We start from the raw sequence: 14,256 nt of genomic DNA, 5'->3' as shown, positions 1-14,256 counted from the left end.
GAAGTACGGATCACGGATCATCTGCTGAATCAGACCACTCACCACGTTTCCTTTGGACGACACTGCCAGGAACTGATGCTGCATCCGAATCTATTTATGTGTTCTCTGCGTCATGTTGATCTCGACTTTGCGGCTCAATATCCTGGCATTCCCGCTCTTCTGACTGTTGCCACAAACCTCCCTTATCATGAGGAAAGCAATGTGAGTAGATCCCGTTTGAGGAATACTTCCATAGACCACCAAATGTCAATACCATGGGGACCAGACACAGCACCTGTTTGTAAGGCAACACGCCGCAGGTGGGACTATTATCCTTCTGCAAGCCACACACCCTGGCCATACCTGCATTAGCCAATCTCTCGCTTCTGACTTTCCGGGGACGATCAGTGCCAGCTGAACGAGGCCACCCGTGACCAAGCACAAGGTATGCCAGTAGCTGGACCGCAATGATGCTAACTCATCAGACATATCTTCAAATTTGCTAAGATATGCACCTACACTTGTCCAAAGCTACATCGTGAGGACAGACCCCACCGCTCCAGCTATGGATTACTGGTCAGCAATATGGGAGTACCGCTTTCGATACCCCCAAGTTCGATATCTCCACTCAATATGTAGAAATCGCTGGAACAAATCCATCCCTCGTGTGGCTATCCTAGAGTTCAGGCCTGATAGGGTGGTCTCACCGCCTCTCTCTTCCGCTGAGGGTCTTCGTGATTATCTAAAATCGGCCTCACAGGCCGGCTGTCAACACCGTGTCTTCCTGGTGGAAGATCTGGACAGAGAAATCGTCGATGTTCTCGGAAGCCATTTTTGGATCGACCCCTATCTGCTCGCCTGTCAGTGCTCAACTTCCTTCTGGGCAAACCAGAGCGCCTATGGCCGTCCGGTCGATGCGCTTTCGAGGCAGAGGGACCGGCTTCAGTCATGGAATTCCGGACCATCTTCCCCAGATACGACGCATACTCCGCTGAGTTTCACACTTCGATACCTGGAGACGTTGGAACTAAGAAGTGACCCTCTCGTATGGTCGATGAACAGCCACGACAATTTCGGACGAGAATTGCGATGGGATAAATTGGACCGGAGAGATCTAGTTTTCTACGTCCGTCGGAATGCAAGTTTCTGGACGCGAAAGACACACCACGGCTGGGACAGTAAGCAAGCAGCCCCCAAAAACCCTTCGCTATCATCTCCATCGCCCTCGCAAGCAGACTGACTGACCTCCCTTTTGCAGCGATCATCTTCACCGAGCCCCCCGTGAAAGTGGGCGACCCGTCGGCCCCATACCAACCGTACCAGCATGGCTATTACGACGTAGCGCCGTGGCCAGAATCCCACCGGCAAGGCCAGACACAAAACCGCGCCCGAGGCCCCTTTAGAAAGTCATTACTGGACGACCTCAAATTCTACTGGACACAGCGGGCCACTCAGCGTGAGCGAGAAGCAGCAATCAACGACCCCCGCATGTGTGCGCACTACATGGAGCGCATCGCCATCGCACAATGGAACATTGCCCTCGAGTATCTGTGGAAGAAAGTCTGCTGGTGCTCGCGAGGCGTGTGGAAGTTCGAAGAATCCTGGCCAGAGGGCCGACCTGTCATGCTCGACGGCAAAACGATGCGTCTCGAAGGCAAAGAGCTGTACGAGTTTCTGCGAACCCAGACGGCGCGCAGCAGCGAGTGGCGACGAAAAGTCGGCTTTCTGATCGACTGGCTCCAAATCAGCCTGGAAAGCCTGGGCATCGGCCGCGTCGCCAGCACCGAGCAGATGGAGTCCCTCAACAACGACGACAACCCGCTCTCCGACTACAACACCGACTTCCTGCTGGTTCTGCAGAAGCTCAAGGACTACCGGGCCGAGCTCGAATCGACCCTGGCAGCCATCACAGGGGTATCGCAGATGATCCAAGGCGGCGTGTCACTCGACGAGACTTCCAGAGCCACAAAACTGTCCGTGGTCGGACTCATCTTTATCCCTTTGGCCTACGTATCCAGCCTGCTCAGCATGGCCGGGGATTTCCAGCCGGGGAAGAGTCAATTTTGGATCTACTTCGCAGTGGCGATTCCACTGTGTGTTCTCATGGTCCTTGGTTGGCGACTCATCGACGGCTCCATGTCCATAAGCCATTGGGGTCCTCGCTGGTTTTCACCAAGGTACTGCAAAGATCGCCTACGAGTCATGTCCAAGAGCAAAAGCACGGCGTAATGGATTATGTACTATTTCATACAATACCAGATCATTTCTACCTCATATTTCGTCATTGATACTCAGTACTTCTTTAACCAAAAAAAGAAATAATCACCAATCGATCCTCCTTTGCGCATTCACACGAACCGTCCGCGCCGCGACGTTTCCAGTTCCTGGCATCGCACCCACTGTCCGCGTTGGTCGCAGGCCTTTCTGCAAGCCCAGCTTTTTGTCGAGACTCTCAAACGGATTCGCCGCCTCATCGGACTTGACCACCCATTTGCTCGTTCCAAGCACATTGTCCATCTCCTGCACAGGAGGAAGCTTGAGATACACCCAGCCATCATCCCGTTCTTCCGCCTGGAACGTGGCGATGGACATACTCTTGTCGGTCGAGCACGACCCCGCGCCGGCGTCATTCTTGTCGAAGTCGACCTCGCCGTTGAGCTGGAAGTTCCGCTTATGGTAGGGACAGCTGACGTACAATTTGCTGTCCTTGCAGTCCGGCGAGGTCGTCTCGCCGACCAGACCGTCCGAGAGGCCAAAGGTTCTCCGATGCGGGCACATCTGCTGGCTTGCGTAGTATTTGCCCTTCAACCTGAATACGGCCAACTGTGTATCGCCGCGGATGACGGTTTGAGAGGAACCGGTATCAAGATCCTGGAACTTCTTGGCCTCAACAACAGGCTGCCATGTCAGACTCGTCCATCTCGTACCCTTGAAGTCGTCGTGGGCAGACTCCTTGGGCCAGTAGGCCGGTCTCGATTGTCCTCTCTCCTCGACCTTCTCGACGGCCGGTTCGCGGTTCTCTTCCGAATTCGCGAATTGCTCGAACGCTCTGCGCTTCTCGGGGTCGTTCAGTGTCTCTGTCCATTCGCAGAAGAAAGTTCCCACAAGTTCTTGCATCTGCTTCTCCAGCTCGGCGCAGATCCCCAACTTATCTTCCAAGATGACTTCTCGAAGATACTTGATACCACCGGGTAATTGCTCGACCCATCGTGCCGTTCTCTGCAATTTATCTGCCGTGCGTATATAAAACATGAGATACCGGTCCAATATGGGGATGACATCGTCCGGGGGAACGTCCTTGGCCAAGAGCTCTGAATGTCTGGGTGTCGCACCGCCATTGCCACCAACGAAGAGATTAAACCCTTTCTCCGTAGCGATGCATCCAAAGTCCTTGTTTTGAGCCTCGGCGCATTCACGCACACAACCCGAAACACCACCCTTGATCTTGTGCGGTGATCGTATCGACTTGTATCGCTCCTCCAGCCTGATCGCCATCCCAACCGAATCGCCGATACCGAATCTGCACCACGTTGTGCCAACACAGGACTTGACCGTCCGCAGTGACTTGGCATAGGCATGACCAGACTCCAGACCTCCAGCGACCAGCTCCGACCAAATGTCCAAGAGATCCTGCTTCTTTGCACCAAACATATCGATCCGCTGACCGCCAGTGATTTTGGTATAGAGCCCGTACTTCTTGGCCACCTGTCCAATGACAATCAACTTCTCTGGACTGATCTCACCTCCCGCCACTCGCGGAATGACGGAGAATGTCCCGTTCCTCTGGATGTTACCGAGATACTTATCATTCGTGTCCTGCAGGCCATGCAATGGCTTGTCCATAACATGCTTATTGAACATACCAGCCAAAATGCTCCCAATGGCCGGCTTGCATAGCTCACATCCCAGACTGTTGGGGTCCTTGCCCACTTCGCGCATCACCTGGCCGAAGTCCTGCAGCTTCCGGACGTAGATGATATTATAAAGATCCGCCCGACTGTGGGGGAAGTGCGGGCAAATATGGTTGAGCACTTCGTTGCCCATTTCTTTCATGGTCTTGTTGAAAATGCTGGTCACCAAGGGCATACACCCACCACAGCCTGTGCCGGCTTTCGTGCAGGACTTCACCTCGCCAAGAGCCTTGCACCCTTCCTTGACGCTCTGGACGACGTTACCCTTGGTCACGTTGTGGCACGAGCAGATCTGCGTATCGTCAGTTAGGTCGTCGGCGTTCTCCTCGCCATCCTTGGACGCGCCAATGATGAATTCCGACGGCGGGACGTCGAGCGCTTTCTTGTTCTTAACCATCGGCACGAGCTTGACGTAGTCTTTCGTGTCGCCGATCATCATCCCGCCTAGGAGGTACTTGCCGTCCATGGTGAAGAGATATTTCTTATACACAGCGGCAAAGGGGTCGCGGTACGTCAGCGCTTTGACGGCAGGAGGTGGTGGACCGGACGTTAGATCCTTGACCTTGTCCAGGCCGTTGGTGACCTTCTTCTCTTCACGCTTGACGTGCCTTTTTGGTAGGTCTTTGGGTCCGTCGCGGTCGGCGAAGAAGTCTCCGAAGCTGGCAACTTCGACGCCGAGAAGCTTTAGTTTGGTGCTCAGATCAGGTCGCTTGAATGTCCGCGGGCTATGGGCTTTCGCTTGGGTCAGGTTGAATGACAGAACATCAGCTTGCTCGATGCCTGGTGCGATGAGCCCGAATGTCTGGTTCTCCCAGCTTGCACATTCGCCGATGGCATAGATATTCGGATCGCTTGTGCGTAGATCGTTGTCGATTGTGATGCCACCACCTCGATCGGCGCACTTCAGGCCTGCCTTCCGGGCCAAATCGTCGCGGGCTTTGATGCCAATGGCGAACATGATACAGCTGCAATCCATCTGCTCGCCGTCTTCGAAGACGAGGCCCTTCACCGAGTTCTTGTCGTCGGTCAATATCTTGCCGACACGTTTGCTGATCATGACGTCCAAGCCTAGATTACGGACAAGGTCGACAACCATATTGCCCGCATCAGCGTCAAGTTGTCGCGACAACACCCATCTATTTCTTTCAATGAGCTTGACCTGACCGAATTCTTCGAGATCCATCATGGCCTTCGCAGCCTCCAGACCCAAAAGACCTCCGCCAACGACGCATCCCGTCGTACCTTTGACGGTTGAGGAGAAGGCAATCAGCTTCTGCAAGTCTTCGATGGTCCTATATACGAATACTCCGTTCGCATCGTAACCGGGTGTATGTCGTGGAAGGACAGCGTCGGATCCAGTTGCGAGGACGAGAATGTCGTAGGAGATGGTGTCCCCTTTGGCTGTCAAGACCACTTTCTCTTGTGGCTTGATTTCGGTGACGAGCGTATTGAGGTGGTAATTGAAAGATTCTGTCGGGTGGCGCTTGTACCATTCCTCCGGGTTCAGGTATAGTGACTCAACCTGTCGATGTTGGAAGAAACTGGTCAGACCGACACGGTTATATGCAAGATGTGGCTCTTCGCCGATCACGACAACATCGTATTCATGTCGCTTCGCATCGAGCTTTAGTAATTTCTCGCTAAGTCCGGCGATGTCAGCATGGCCTACAACTTGTCTCTTCTTCGTCAGACTTACACAAATGCGATGCCGACCATCCCCAAACCAACAACCACGACCTTCTTCTTTCGCCCATCACTTGGTACAGCGTCTCCATTGACTTCAGCACCTTCTGGGGCTCGGCTGATAGCCATGCCTGGTGATCCGTCTGACCACGACATAGTTTGATAGTGCTATTCGTGTCGAAGGCTCGGCCTGCAACAGATGTCAATTTTCACACATTGAGCACAAGGCAAACACAGCTTCGGTGAGCTACGGTCAGTAGGAAATCACAGATATTAGGAAAGAGGGATGAAAAGCACCAGAGATAGGTAGATTGGAGTTTGAGCCTTATTGCAAACCATTTCGATATGTCTGACGCCACTTGTGTAAAGCCAATATCCGCGGGGATGAAGCATCACAGACGTCCAGCCAACAGAATGTGTACATTCGCGTTATCAGTGAGGCTCAAGCCTGTCAGGGTAGCCTCCGTGGCCGATCTACACCCACGGGGTGAAACAGCCAATGGATAGCATTGCAATGTCATTTTCTGTCGTCAGTCAAGACTCGGAGAGGTCTGGGCGAAATGCATTTCTCGACAACAGCATATGAAGATCGCTTTCTCCACGGGTAACGAGATTCGACATGTGTGGATTTGTACTCGGTAGTGCTGCAGGCTTTGTCTCTTGAGATAAGGAAATCTGGTGTTGAAAATGCTGCGTTGTGAGTGGCTAGGAAGTGGTCGAGATAACGTTGCTTTAGCTTGATCTCGACCGACCGATTACAGACTAGTCGTCACGTATTGTAAAGTTGATATGTCACGTGCCCAGAGCAGTCCTTAGGTCGCTTGTCACCTAGCTTGTCCAATTTTTGTTGTCTTCCGTGCTCGGCATCACCTGCTCGTAGTTGGCATTTGCATAACATAACGGTCCCACCAGTGGTGACCCATAAATTCTGAGAGGTCCCCATCTCATCGTGTCTCCAAGGAGATGGTACATCATAGCTCGTACTGAATAACCAAAATGACAGGGCCATATAGCTGAAACGAAGGCTATCTCTGGTCAACAAATACCCGAAGGCTGAAAATCGATGCCTTGCCATGCACCAAATCATGCCCATTTTAGTCTTCATTACCTTCGTCAACAGTTTCCAAATACTCATCAAAAGAACATCAATTGGTCGTCGGTCCAGCCTTGCTGCAGTAGAGCCTTGTGCATGGTCTTCTCCATCGCTTCAGGACCACATATCAGTGCCAATGCATCATCTGTCCTCGAGGAATTACTCCGGACCAGTTCCCCAGTGATACGACCTCGAAGGCCTGCCCAGTCGTCTGGAGCCCTAGTCAAGGTGTGGAGGATCGTACATCGGTGCCCATTGTCTGTAGCCAGGGCGTCAAGTTCTTCTTTGCAGAGAATATCCTCAAACAGACGATTCCCATCAAAGATGATGCACTTCGTTTTGTCCTCGGGATTCCGGATAACTGCCCGGAAGACCTGGTAGATCGGCGTGATACCACTCCCACCACATATCATGATAAATGTCCGCACAAATTTCTCTTTGCCTTGAATCAAGCACTTACCGTTTCCTACATATTCAAACTTGCCGATAGGCCCTTTCATCTCGATAAAGTGGCCAATGGGAAGAGCATCCATAGCCAGAGACATTTTCCCTCCTTTGCCCGAGGCATTGGCGAAGTATACCTTGACAAGCATCTCCATATAACCTTGATCGTCGATCTCGGATATTGGCGTGTAACTGCGTATCACGGCTTCGCGAGTCACAGGGTCTCTGAGTCTGACCATTAGATGTTGTCCAACAGGCAGGCCAAGACGCTGTGTCGGATGCTCCAATTTGTATGTGAAGATTCGAGTATCCCAAGAGACGATCTTTTTGCCGTGGAGGACAGCTTTCTTCCAGGCCTTGGAATTGAGGAATGTCTCTGCAGGACTGGCGTTTTGGTCAGGTTCTGTCTCTCCCACAGTCAGAGCAGTCTTGGCCGCGTCGTCCAAGGAGCCGACGTGGTACTTGGGCATCATGGCTTTTGCTGTTTCGCTGTGGATTGCCATAAACTCGTCGGTGCTGTCCAGTCCTGCTGCTGAGATGATGCTTTGAGCGCCGCCAGGGTGTTCGTCGAGGAAAGCAGTACCATCATAAACTTCGCCCTTGACCACAAACCAGGGGGCCTTTTCGTCGTCATGTTTTCGAAGCTCATCGATCGTGATGGGATTCTTCAAGCCTTCTTTGACCATTGGAACCTCCCCAGCTTGCTCATCACTGGATACGACTTGTTCCTCGCCTTCGAGCTTTTCTCCCCAAAACCCATTGGCAAGGTTACCGCCGGCTTTCTTCACTCTTTCCATCCAGCCACCTGGCATGAGAGCAGGCTGTGTGGGATGCTCGAACCGCAGATAGTCTCCTTCCAGTGTTATCGTGACTCGAAACCACGGATTGTTCATCATGCCCAACACAGACCAGTACATATCTCGAGGCTGGACATTCATACTTTCGTCCATCGCTCTAACAAAGATATCTTTGGCCGCAGCAATCTCTGATGTTGGCAGGTCTATTGACCAGAAGCACCAGCAAAAGCACGTCTCTCGCCATGACATGTCGATCTTGCCACCGAATAGGTCCCTTTCTACCTCACGATATCGATCTTCGGCATATGTAATACCGGCTAAGCGCCAAGTCTTGCCTTTGTCGAGTGTGACTTCGACACGTGTTATGCGTCGTCCACCTCCGCTGTATGCATATCCCTTGGCGCAGTAGGTACTCGTGGCGCCGGTGAGGCAGAGCTGCTCTTCGTGCTGCGGATAGCAAATGGCAGAATTGGGACTTAGGTCGTAGATGGCGTATCTGTCATCTGTCCACCACTTCGGGTTATTCGCAGACTCCTCTGGTGATACCATGGTTGGCAGCACTCGATTATCGTATATGTGATACCAATTGTCGCTGGGTGCTTCAGTAAGGATGAGCTTCTTCAGCCACTTGACAGATCGACCACCAATCTGCCCTGGGATGACTGCACGCAAGGGCTTTCCATGGTCAGGCCGCAGAGTCTCTCCGTTCATCTTGTAGGCGAGCATGAAACCACGATTCGGGTCCATCACCCAATTCAACTTGACGGACGTGCCATAATATCCATTGGGTAACTTGTCCGCACCTTCCATGCAGACGTACTTCGCTTTTCTCTTGGGTTTCGCTCTCTTGATCACCTCGGACATTATAACACCAGTGAAAAGTGCTGTTGATAGACCTGCTGCGCCCCAAGAAAACCCTTTACTCTTTCTGACCATATTTTGCTCTTTCCGCCTATTACCGGCGCATACCAATGTTATTGGATATGTGACTTGCTCGTATTCCGTCATCAATTGCTTCAAGGATATCGTGATCGGCTTTTCAACAAGGCCTTCCACCGTGAACTCCCAATCGATGATATCTTGGTCCTGGACCTGCGGTACCGCACCATGATTTCGGACGTAGAATAGTTCGGGACTCGTGAGAAAGCCTTCGTTGAAGAGCGCGGTAAGAGGTGCCTCGACGTTGAAAGGATGAACGCCAGTCAGCCTGATTAACCTGGGATCTCGCGGCACATGGCTATCCGGCGTCTTCAGATCAACATCTAACGTTTGGGTCGGTATAGTAGTTGGGGGTGGAAGTGGTATCTCCACATTTTCATCGTCCGCGTCAGAAACGCTACCATCCGTGGGCGGTGGTGACGGTGGTAAAATGTCCTTGGCTTGCTGAGTGCCTAGTGTTTCGATCTTTTCAGGAATGCCCTGAGAATCCGTCTTGGGATCTTCCATGCTATTCGGATATATAGATATTGAAAGATTGCAAGGCAATGTATCCTCGATGCCAAGGACCACTTGTGCACCCAACGATGTGCAAAAGAAAGGAACGAAAGAAAAGAACGTTAGGAAAGGTACAATGACATCTCACTTACAGAACATCCAGCAAATGCATGTAGATGATGACGCTACATTATTTGTGAGGCCTTCTGGATCAGTACCGATACACCTGAAAGGCGAATCAGTGCTGTGCACCGTTGAAGATCCGCGGGGACACAGTGATCTCAGCTCACTCAGCTGGTGAGACGATGCGAGGAAATATTACTGCGAGCTCTTATCTATGGGCCCTTCTGAATCGGGATAAGCTCGGATCGCTGTAACGATGTGACCGTACGGAGGTAGCTGTACGGGATTGACTGGCGACAGCTTTCTCCATGGACAATGGGCATCTCGTCCAGCCTTGCTGCTGCTTGCATGGTAAGATGGGCCGAGGAGTCCACTGCACGAAGCATTCTGCCATGTTCGTTTCATCAACCGGCTGGGGGGAGGGTTATGCTTTGGAGATCGATTGAAGCTGCCGCGGCTGTTCGAGCGGTGCTCTTCGGCTTAGACTCATATACTCTCACATAGGCATCTCGCTTTCGACGACATGGTGCTTTCGGTGAGTTTCGCATGCTGGGTCGCATTTCTATTCTTTCCGAATTTTCGTTCTTCATGGATGAGGTCGTTCAGAAAGTGAACCCGTTTTCTCCGTGGCCAGGTGCATGGCGCTTTCCCCGATTAGTGCTGATAACGATAAGGTTCACGTGTCACCGCGTTCTGGCACCAGCCTCGACCCGCGTCTAAATGGCGTGTGTTATTTTTCAAGGTCCGCAGCGGTACCATCTGCTGCGACCAAAGAGACTTGCGTAGAAGACGACTTTCCTCCGTACAGGATGGAAGACTGCCTCTACGACACATCGTGGCTAATCCATAGCCTTCCAGCCCTGACACCGTCGTTCCTCGCACTCCTTGCACCACCGTCAACACAGCGGGAGCGATCACAACTGACAGGAGACCTCTCAACCCACGCGGGTGCTTTTGGCGAATCCATCAGCCAAGGCCGGCCACGCTACGAGTCAGAAGAAGAAAGAGAAAGGCTGGGCTCTTTAAGTCAATGCAAATGGAACAGGCTAGAGGGACTCGCTCCCGAAGAAGGTCAGACGCAGCCACTCAACAGGAAAAGAATGCGAGACGACGGAGATGATGACAGCTCAACGAGTCACGGAATCCTGATCTCGCTCATCTATGAAAGAACGACTTACAAGTTCATCATATACACAACCCCCAATACCATTTCCTCGAAGCGCAGCAGGACAGAAACATCGAACCGCGCAAGCTCGAACCAGGAGAGCCGGACGGCCATCCTCCTCTCCAAGTCGTCCCCTTCCTTGTTAAGATCCCTGACGACCTACCTATCGGACACATTCGCCCTCCCCAAAATTCACCCTCTGCAAATGCCGTCAGCACTCATCCAAAAGACACTCCAGAACTATCTCTCAACAATCTACTCCTCCCTATCCACAGCCCCTGGCTCGACGCAATCCCAAGTACAAGATCTCTTCATCAATATCATCAGCAGTGTGAGACTCACGATTGGCTTCTCTGCTCCGGTCGCCCCTCACCTCAAATCTCTAGACATCGCCGTGGCTCCTTATGCAGTTCTGAAGGCCCTGCCGGAAAATGGAAGATTTGGCATCGAGCACTTCATGTCTACGCTAGCAGGATATATCTGGGCAAATACTGGTCTTAAAATTCCTGTCCTCGATGACAGAGACAACGTGGTTCAGTCGCTCAAAGGCCAGGAAGCGGATATTGCTAAATCAGACGCTCCGATGAAGATCTCCAGGATATCCAATGCCGCATATGCCATCTCATGCGACCACCGGATAAAATTCGTGTCGAGGCCACTCCATAGTGTTGACGACCCGGACCAGCCGGATGAGAACTGTGTACGAAGGGCGAATCAGGAACTCCTGGTTGCGATTGTGGAAGAGGCGCGGCGGCAAGTGAGAGAAGACAGCTAATTTGCGTTGATCTTGTAATCTTAGGTTCAGGCGTTGGTGGAATTTGGCTGCGAGAGCCTCAGCACAGGCTTTTGGGACGATTGTATGATATGAGACGAAGGTCGATGATGTCCGACTGAACACTACGTGAACGACTGTACAATAGGTAACCCATGAATAACAGAGATACCCGACGTTCGCTTGGGAAGAGGACAACGGATCAGTGTGCTTGTGCACAAGAGGAGTAGGAACATGTTCTAGATTCCACTTGTCGTAGCATTTTCAGGCTCAGAAATTCGAGGTCAGAAATGACTCTTCAACGGTTATACCCTAACTTTCTGACGCCAACACCCGCTCGCTACCAGAAAGCCAAATAAAACATTGGCGACAGGATCTCCTTCGACGTCCTGACCGCCTCTTTAACCACAGTGCATGGAGTGCCCGGTAAGAACTTCGATCGCCCGCTTAGTACCCTGCCACTCAGCCGTTCTCACCACGAGCGCCGACGACGTTCTTCATCTTCCCCATACTAGTCCCTGAGATACCCATATCACTAGGTCTCCTTGCGGGACTGTTCACACCACTACCCAGCCCCCCTCCGCTCGTATACACCCCTTCAAACTCTCCTCGCAGATTATCCACCATTTTCTGTACACTGTCGATTTCCGTACTCAAATCCTCGACATTCACAGCCAAGGCCGCGACCTCGTCAAACTTTCTCCGTCGATTTGCGTCGGCGATCATCTCTTGGACCATGAACTTCTGCTCCTCGAGCACGATGAGCCGCTCACGCAGTTGCTTCTCCTCGGCCTCGAGCTCGCTTACGCGAGAAGACGCGAAACTCGCGATGGATAGGTTCGACGAGCTATCGTGCCGGATGTGGTTGTGATTCAGCACGGCGAGACTGGAGCGGGGATCCTTCATGTCGAGCTTACTATTACCGTGTGGAGTGGCGTGTTTGAGCACCTTCGGCAGAGATCTCAAGGGTAGCATGTGTAAATGCAGAAACTGTGTAGCGTTCTGGTAGATTGCTTTTTGCAGCTTGAGCTGCGTGGGAGAGTGGCTGGGCAGATCACGTAGCCGCCGTGCGGCAGTGTCGTATTGCGTGAATGAGTCCATCAGACGTTTGCGCGTGCGAGAGGCGTCAGAGATCTGGGACGAGGCTGGTGGGTGGTCAGGGTCTTGTAGGGCTTGAAGGAGTTTTTGGAATTTCGGTAACAGGAGGCGGATACCCCGTTCGAATTGCACGAGGTTGTTGTACGCACGGGCGAATGTTTCGATGCCAGGAGAGCTGAGTGAGGCTTTGAAGTCGCGGTGCGAGAAGATTGTGTGGTTGCAATCTTTACAGAGGCGGATATCGAGAGCGATGGTATTATCGGGAGGCGGTTTTTCTGTGGCGGAGAGGCGCGTGTTAGCTGGTGAGACAAATCAGTATGGACGAATTGGAAAGGAGACAGGGGCGAGCTTACTTGTGGCCACGTTGAGACCGATAACAGTCGAGCAAGCTGTGACCGGATCTCCACAAACCACTTTCCCACAGGTCCTGCAGTGGTGCCGCCGGAATGTGTATTGAGTGAAATCCTGTTGGCAGTATGGACATCGTGGGACTTCGGCATCATTCTGCCAAGATACGATGCTCTGCTCAAGGGCTTTTCGAGGATCGTTTTGACCCCAATTCAGTGACCACCTCTTGTTAGTGGTAGGCTGAGGGATCTCTTCCGGCGGGTTGGCCAGCAATTGTGTTAATCTCGACAGTCTCTTCTCTAGTCTGGAGACTTCCATCTCTCTGTGACTGGACTTCTTCCTTCTTATGCTGTCGAAGTCACCCATTCGATCTCTTTCAAGGCCGCGTCTGTCCATGTAGCACTCTCGACTCTTGTAGCAGGTCTCGCATACTCTGTACCACAATCCTCGAACGGGTTCATGCTGTGCAGACCTCGATAGCTTCATCTGATACATTGTATGCTCGTCACAAAAGAGTTTTCCACAGTGTCGGCAGTTCACGAGTCCGATACCAGCACCTAACCTTCTTCCACAGGTGGGATCTGAGCATACATCGTAGCCTGTTCTCTTCTGCCAATGGTGTTTCGTTATCACATCCTCCGGGTCGACGACTGTCTGGGCTGGCTTCGGCGGTGTAGGAGGCGCGGTTGTCTCTTTTGGAATGGACTCATGTCTAGGGGTAGGAGTGATGCTTCGAGCGATATCATGATTCGACTCGAAGACGTCCAAACCCTTGAGTTTCTGGTTCAAGACAGCCAGGGGTTGGAACTTCTTCGCCTTGAACATTTGTTGCTTAAACCAGTCTTTGACCTCATCTTGTTGTTCCTCTTCAATCTCTTTGTGTGCGTCATCCAGATGCCTGTTCAACTGCAACAACGTGACCATCTCCTCATTGCATATCGGACACACCAAGCGGTCTCCCGCAGCTGCTGCCGCCGCGGAAAGGTCTGGCCCGCCATGATCGAGCGAGACTCGACCGGCAATATCTTGAGGATCTGAGGATGGGGGTGTGGACGCTTCGCTCCCGGATGTGTTCAAGGATAAAGTCGAGGCTGAAGGAGAGAGGACGTGGGGAGGGAGGGGTGAAGTCGACTTTGGCGGTGGGATAGCTGGTCCTAAGGTCCTACCGCTTCCTAGCACTCTTCCACCGCCGATGGTGCGCTTGGACATTGCGCTTGGATTTGGCTTCCATGAAGCCGAGGGGGTTGAAGTGTCTGCACAACTGTAGTGGTTGAGGGGGTGGGTGGAAATCCCACGGCATCGACGGAGCCCAGCGGAGAGGAAGGCGTCCGTTGGTGGCTTCACTGGGCTGCGGGTGTATTACGTAATCACCTCCCTCTACTAAGGGACGATAGCATGGGCTTATTTCA

General features: G+C 52.3%; 5 protein-coding genes across 6 annotated transcripts; 2 read left to right on the top strand and 3 right to left on the bottom strand.

The window, feature by feature from the left end:
* The first annotated feature begins 307 nt into the window (after nt 1–307).
* Nucleotides 308–2,226, top strand: PV05_03831 (uncharacterized protein). The gene is made up of 2 exons (XM_013464508.1): nt 308–1,157; nt 1,238–2,226. Exons 1-2 carry the CDS (start codon nt 545–547, stop codon nt 2,206–2,208), a joined length of 1,584 nt encoding a protein of 527 aa, XP_013319962.1. The 5' UTR covers nt 308–544; the 3' UTR covers nt 2,209–2,226.
* An 8-nt stretch (nt 2,227–2,234) lies between these two features.
* On the bottom strand, nt 2,235–6,192 carry PV05_03830 (nitrite reductase [NAD(P)H], large subunit). Its single transcript, XM_013464507.1, has 2 exons — nt 5,587–6,192; nt 2,235–5,530 (listed from the first exon to the last, which is right to left on the bottom strand). The coding sequence occupies exons 1-2, from the start codon at nt 5,727–5,729 to the stop codon at nt 2,302–2,304; spliced, it is 3,372 nt and encodes a 1,123-aa protein (XP_013319961.1). The 5' UTR covers nt 5,730–6,192; the 3' UTR covers nt 2,235–2,301.
* A 320-nt stretch (nt 6,193–6,512) lies between these two features.
* On the bottom strand, nt 6,513–9,413 carry PV05_03829 (uncharacterized protein). The gene has a single exon (XM_013464506.1). It carries the CDS (start codon nt 9,351–9,353, stop codon nt 6,708–6,710), a length of 2,646 nt encoding a protein of 881 aa, XP_013319960.1. The 5' UTR covers nt 9,354–9,413; the 3' UTR covers nt 6,513–6,707.
* An 812-nt stretch (nt 9,414–10,225) lies between these two features.
* PV05_03828 (uncharacterized protein) lies at nt 10,226–11,640 on the top strand (the record flags this gene model as incomplete). Its single annotated transcript, XM_013464505.1, has 1 exon — nt 10,226–11,640. A coding segment is annotated over one exon (1,179 nt), but the record flags the coding sequence as incomplete, so codon positions are not given.
* PV05_03827 lies at nt 11,637–14,122 on the bottom strand. Of its 2 annotated transcripts, none has more exons than XM_013464504.1 (2): nt 12,853–14,122; nt 11,637–12,798 (listed from the first exon to the last, which is right to left on the bottom strand). In XM_013464504.1, the coding sequence occupies exons 1-2, from the start codon at nt 14,054–14,056 to the stop codon at nt 11,864–11,866; spliced, it is 2,139 nt and encodes a 712-aa protein (XP_013319958.1). In that variant the 5' UTR covers nt 14,057–14,122; the 3' UTR covers nt 11,637–11,863. The 2 variants fall into 2 exon arrangements, with proteins under 2 accessions (XP_013319958.1, XP_013319957.1); XM_013464503.1 differs by having other exon boundaries at nt 11,637–12,774.
* Between the last annotated feature and the right edge of the window lie 134 nt (nt 14,123–14,256).

This window comes from Exophiala xenobiotica, assembly GCF_000835505.1.
Source record: "Exophiala xenobiotica strain CBS 118157 unplaced genomic scaffold supercont1.2, whole genome shotgun sequence".
NCBI lineage: Eukaryota > Fungi > Ascomycota > Eurotiomycetes > Chaetothyriales > Herpotrichiellaceae > Exophiala > Exophiala xenobiotica.
This window is presented reverse-complemented; position numbering and strand designations above follow the sequence as displayed.

What these genes read in the sequence shown, in the direction of transcription:
- PV05_03831 (XM_013464508.1), top strand. Translation starts at nt 545, where the DNA reads ATGGATTACTGGTCAGCAATATGGGAGTACCGCTTTCGATACCCCCAA. An exon ending in GACACACCACGGCTGGGACA is followed by an intron (nt 1,158 to 1,237) that starts GTAAGCAAGCAG and finishes TCCCTTTTGCAG; the next exon opens with CGATCATCTTCACCGAGCCC.
- PV05_03830 (XM_013464507.1), bottom strand. Translation starts at nt 5,729, where the DNA reads ATGTCGTGGTCAGACGGATCACCAGGCATGGCTATCAGCCGAGCCCCA. An exon ending in ATGGTCGGCATCGCATTTGT is followed by an intron (nt 5,531 to 5,586) that starts GTAAGTCTGACG and finishes CGCCGGACTTAG; the next exon opens with CGAGAAATTACTAAAGCTCG.
- PV05_03829 (XM_013464506.1), bottom strand. Translation starts at nt 9,353, where the DNA reads ATGGAAGATCCCAAGACGGATTCTCAGGGCATTCCTGAAAAGATCGAA.
- PV05_03827 (XM_013464504.1), bottom strand. Translation starts at nt 14,056, where the DNA reads ATGTCCAAGCGCACCATCGGCGGTGGAAGAGTGCTAGGAAGCGGTAGG. An exon ending in CGGTCTCAACGTGGCCACAA is followed by an intron (nt 12,799 to 12,852) that starts GTAAGCTCGCCC and finishes TTGTCTCACCAG; the next exon opens with CTAACACGCGCCTCTCCGCC.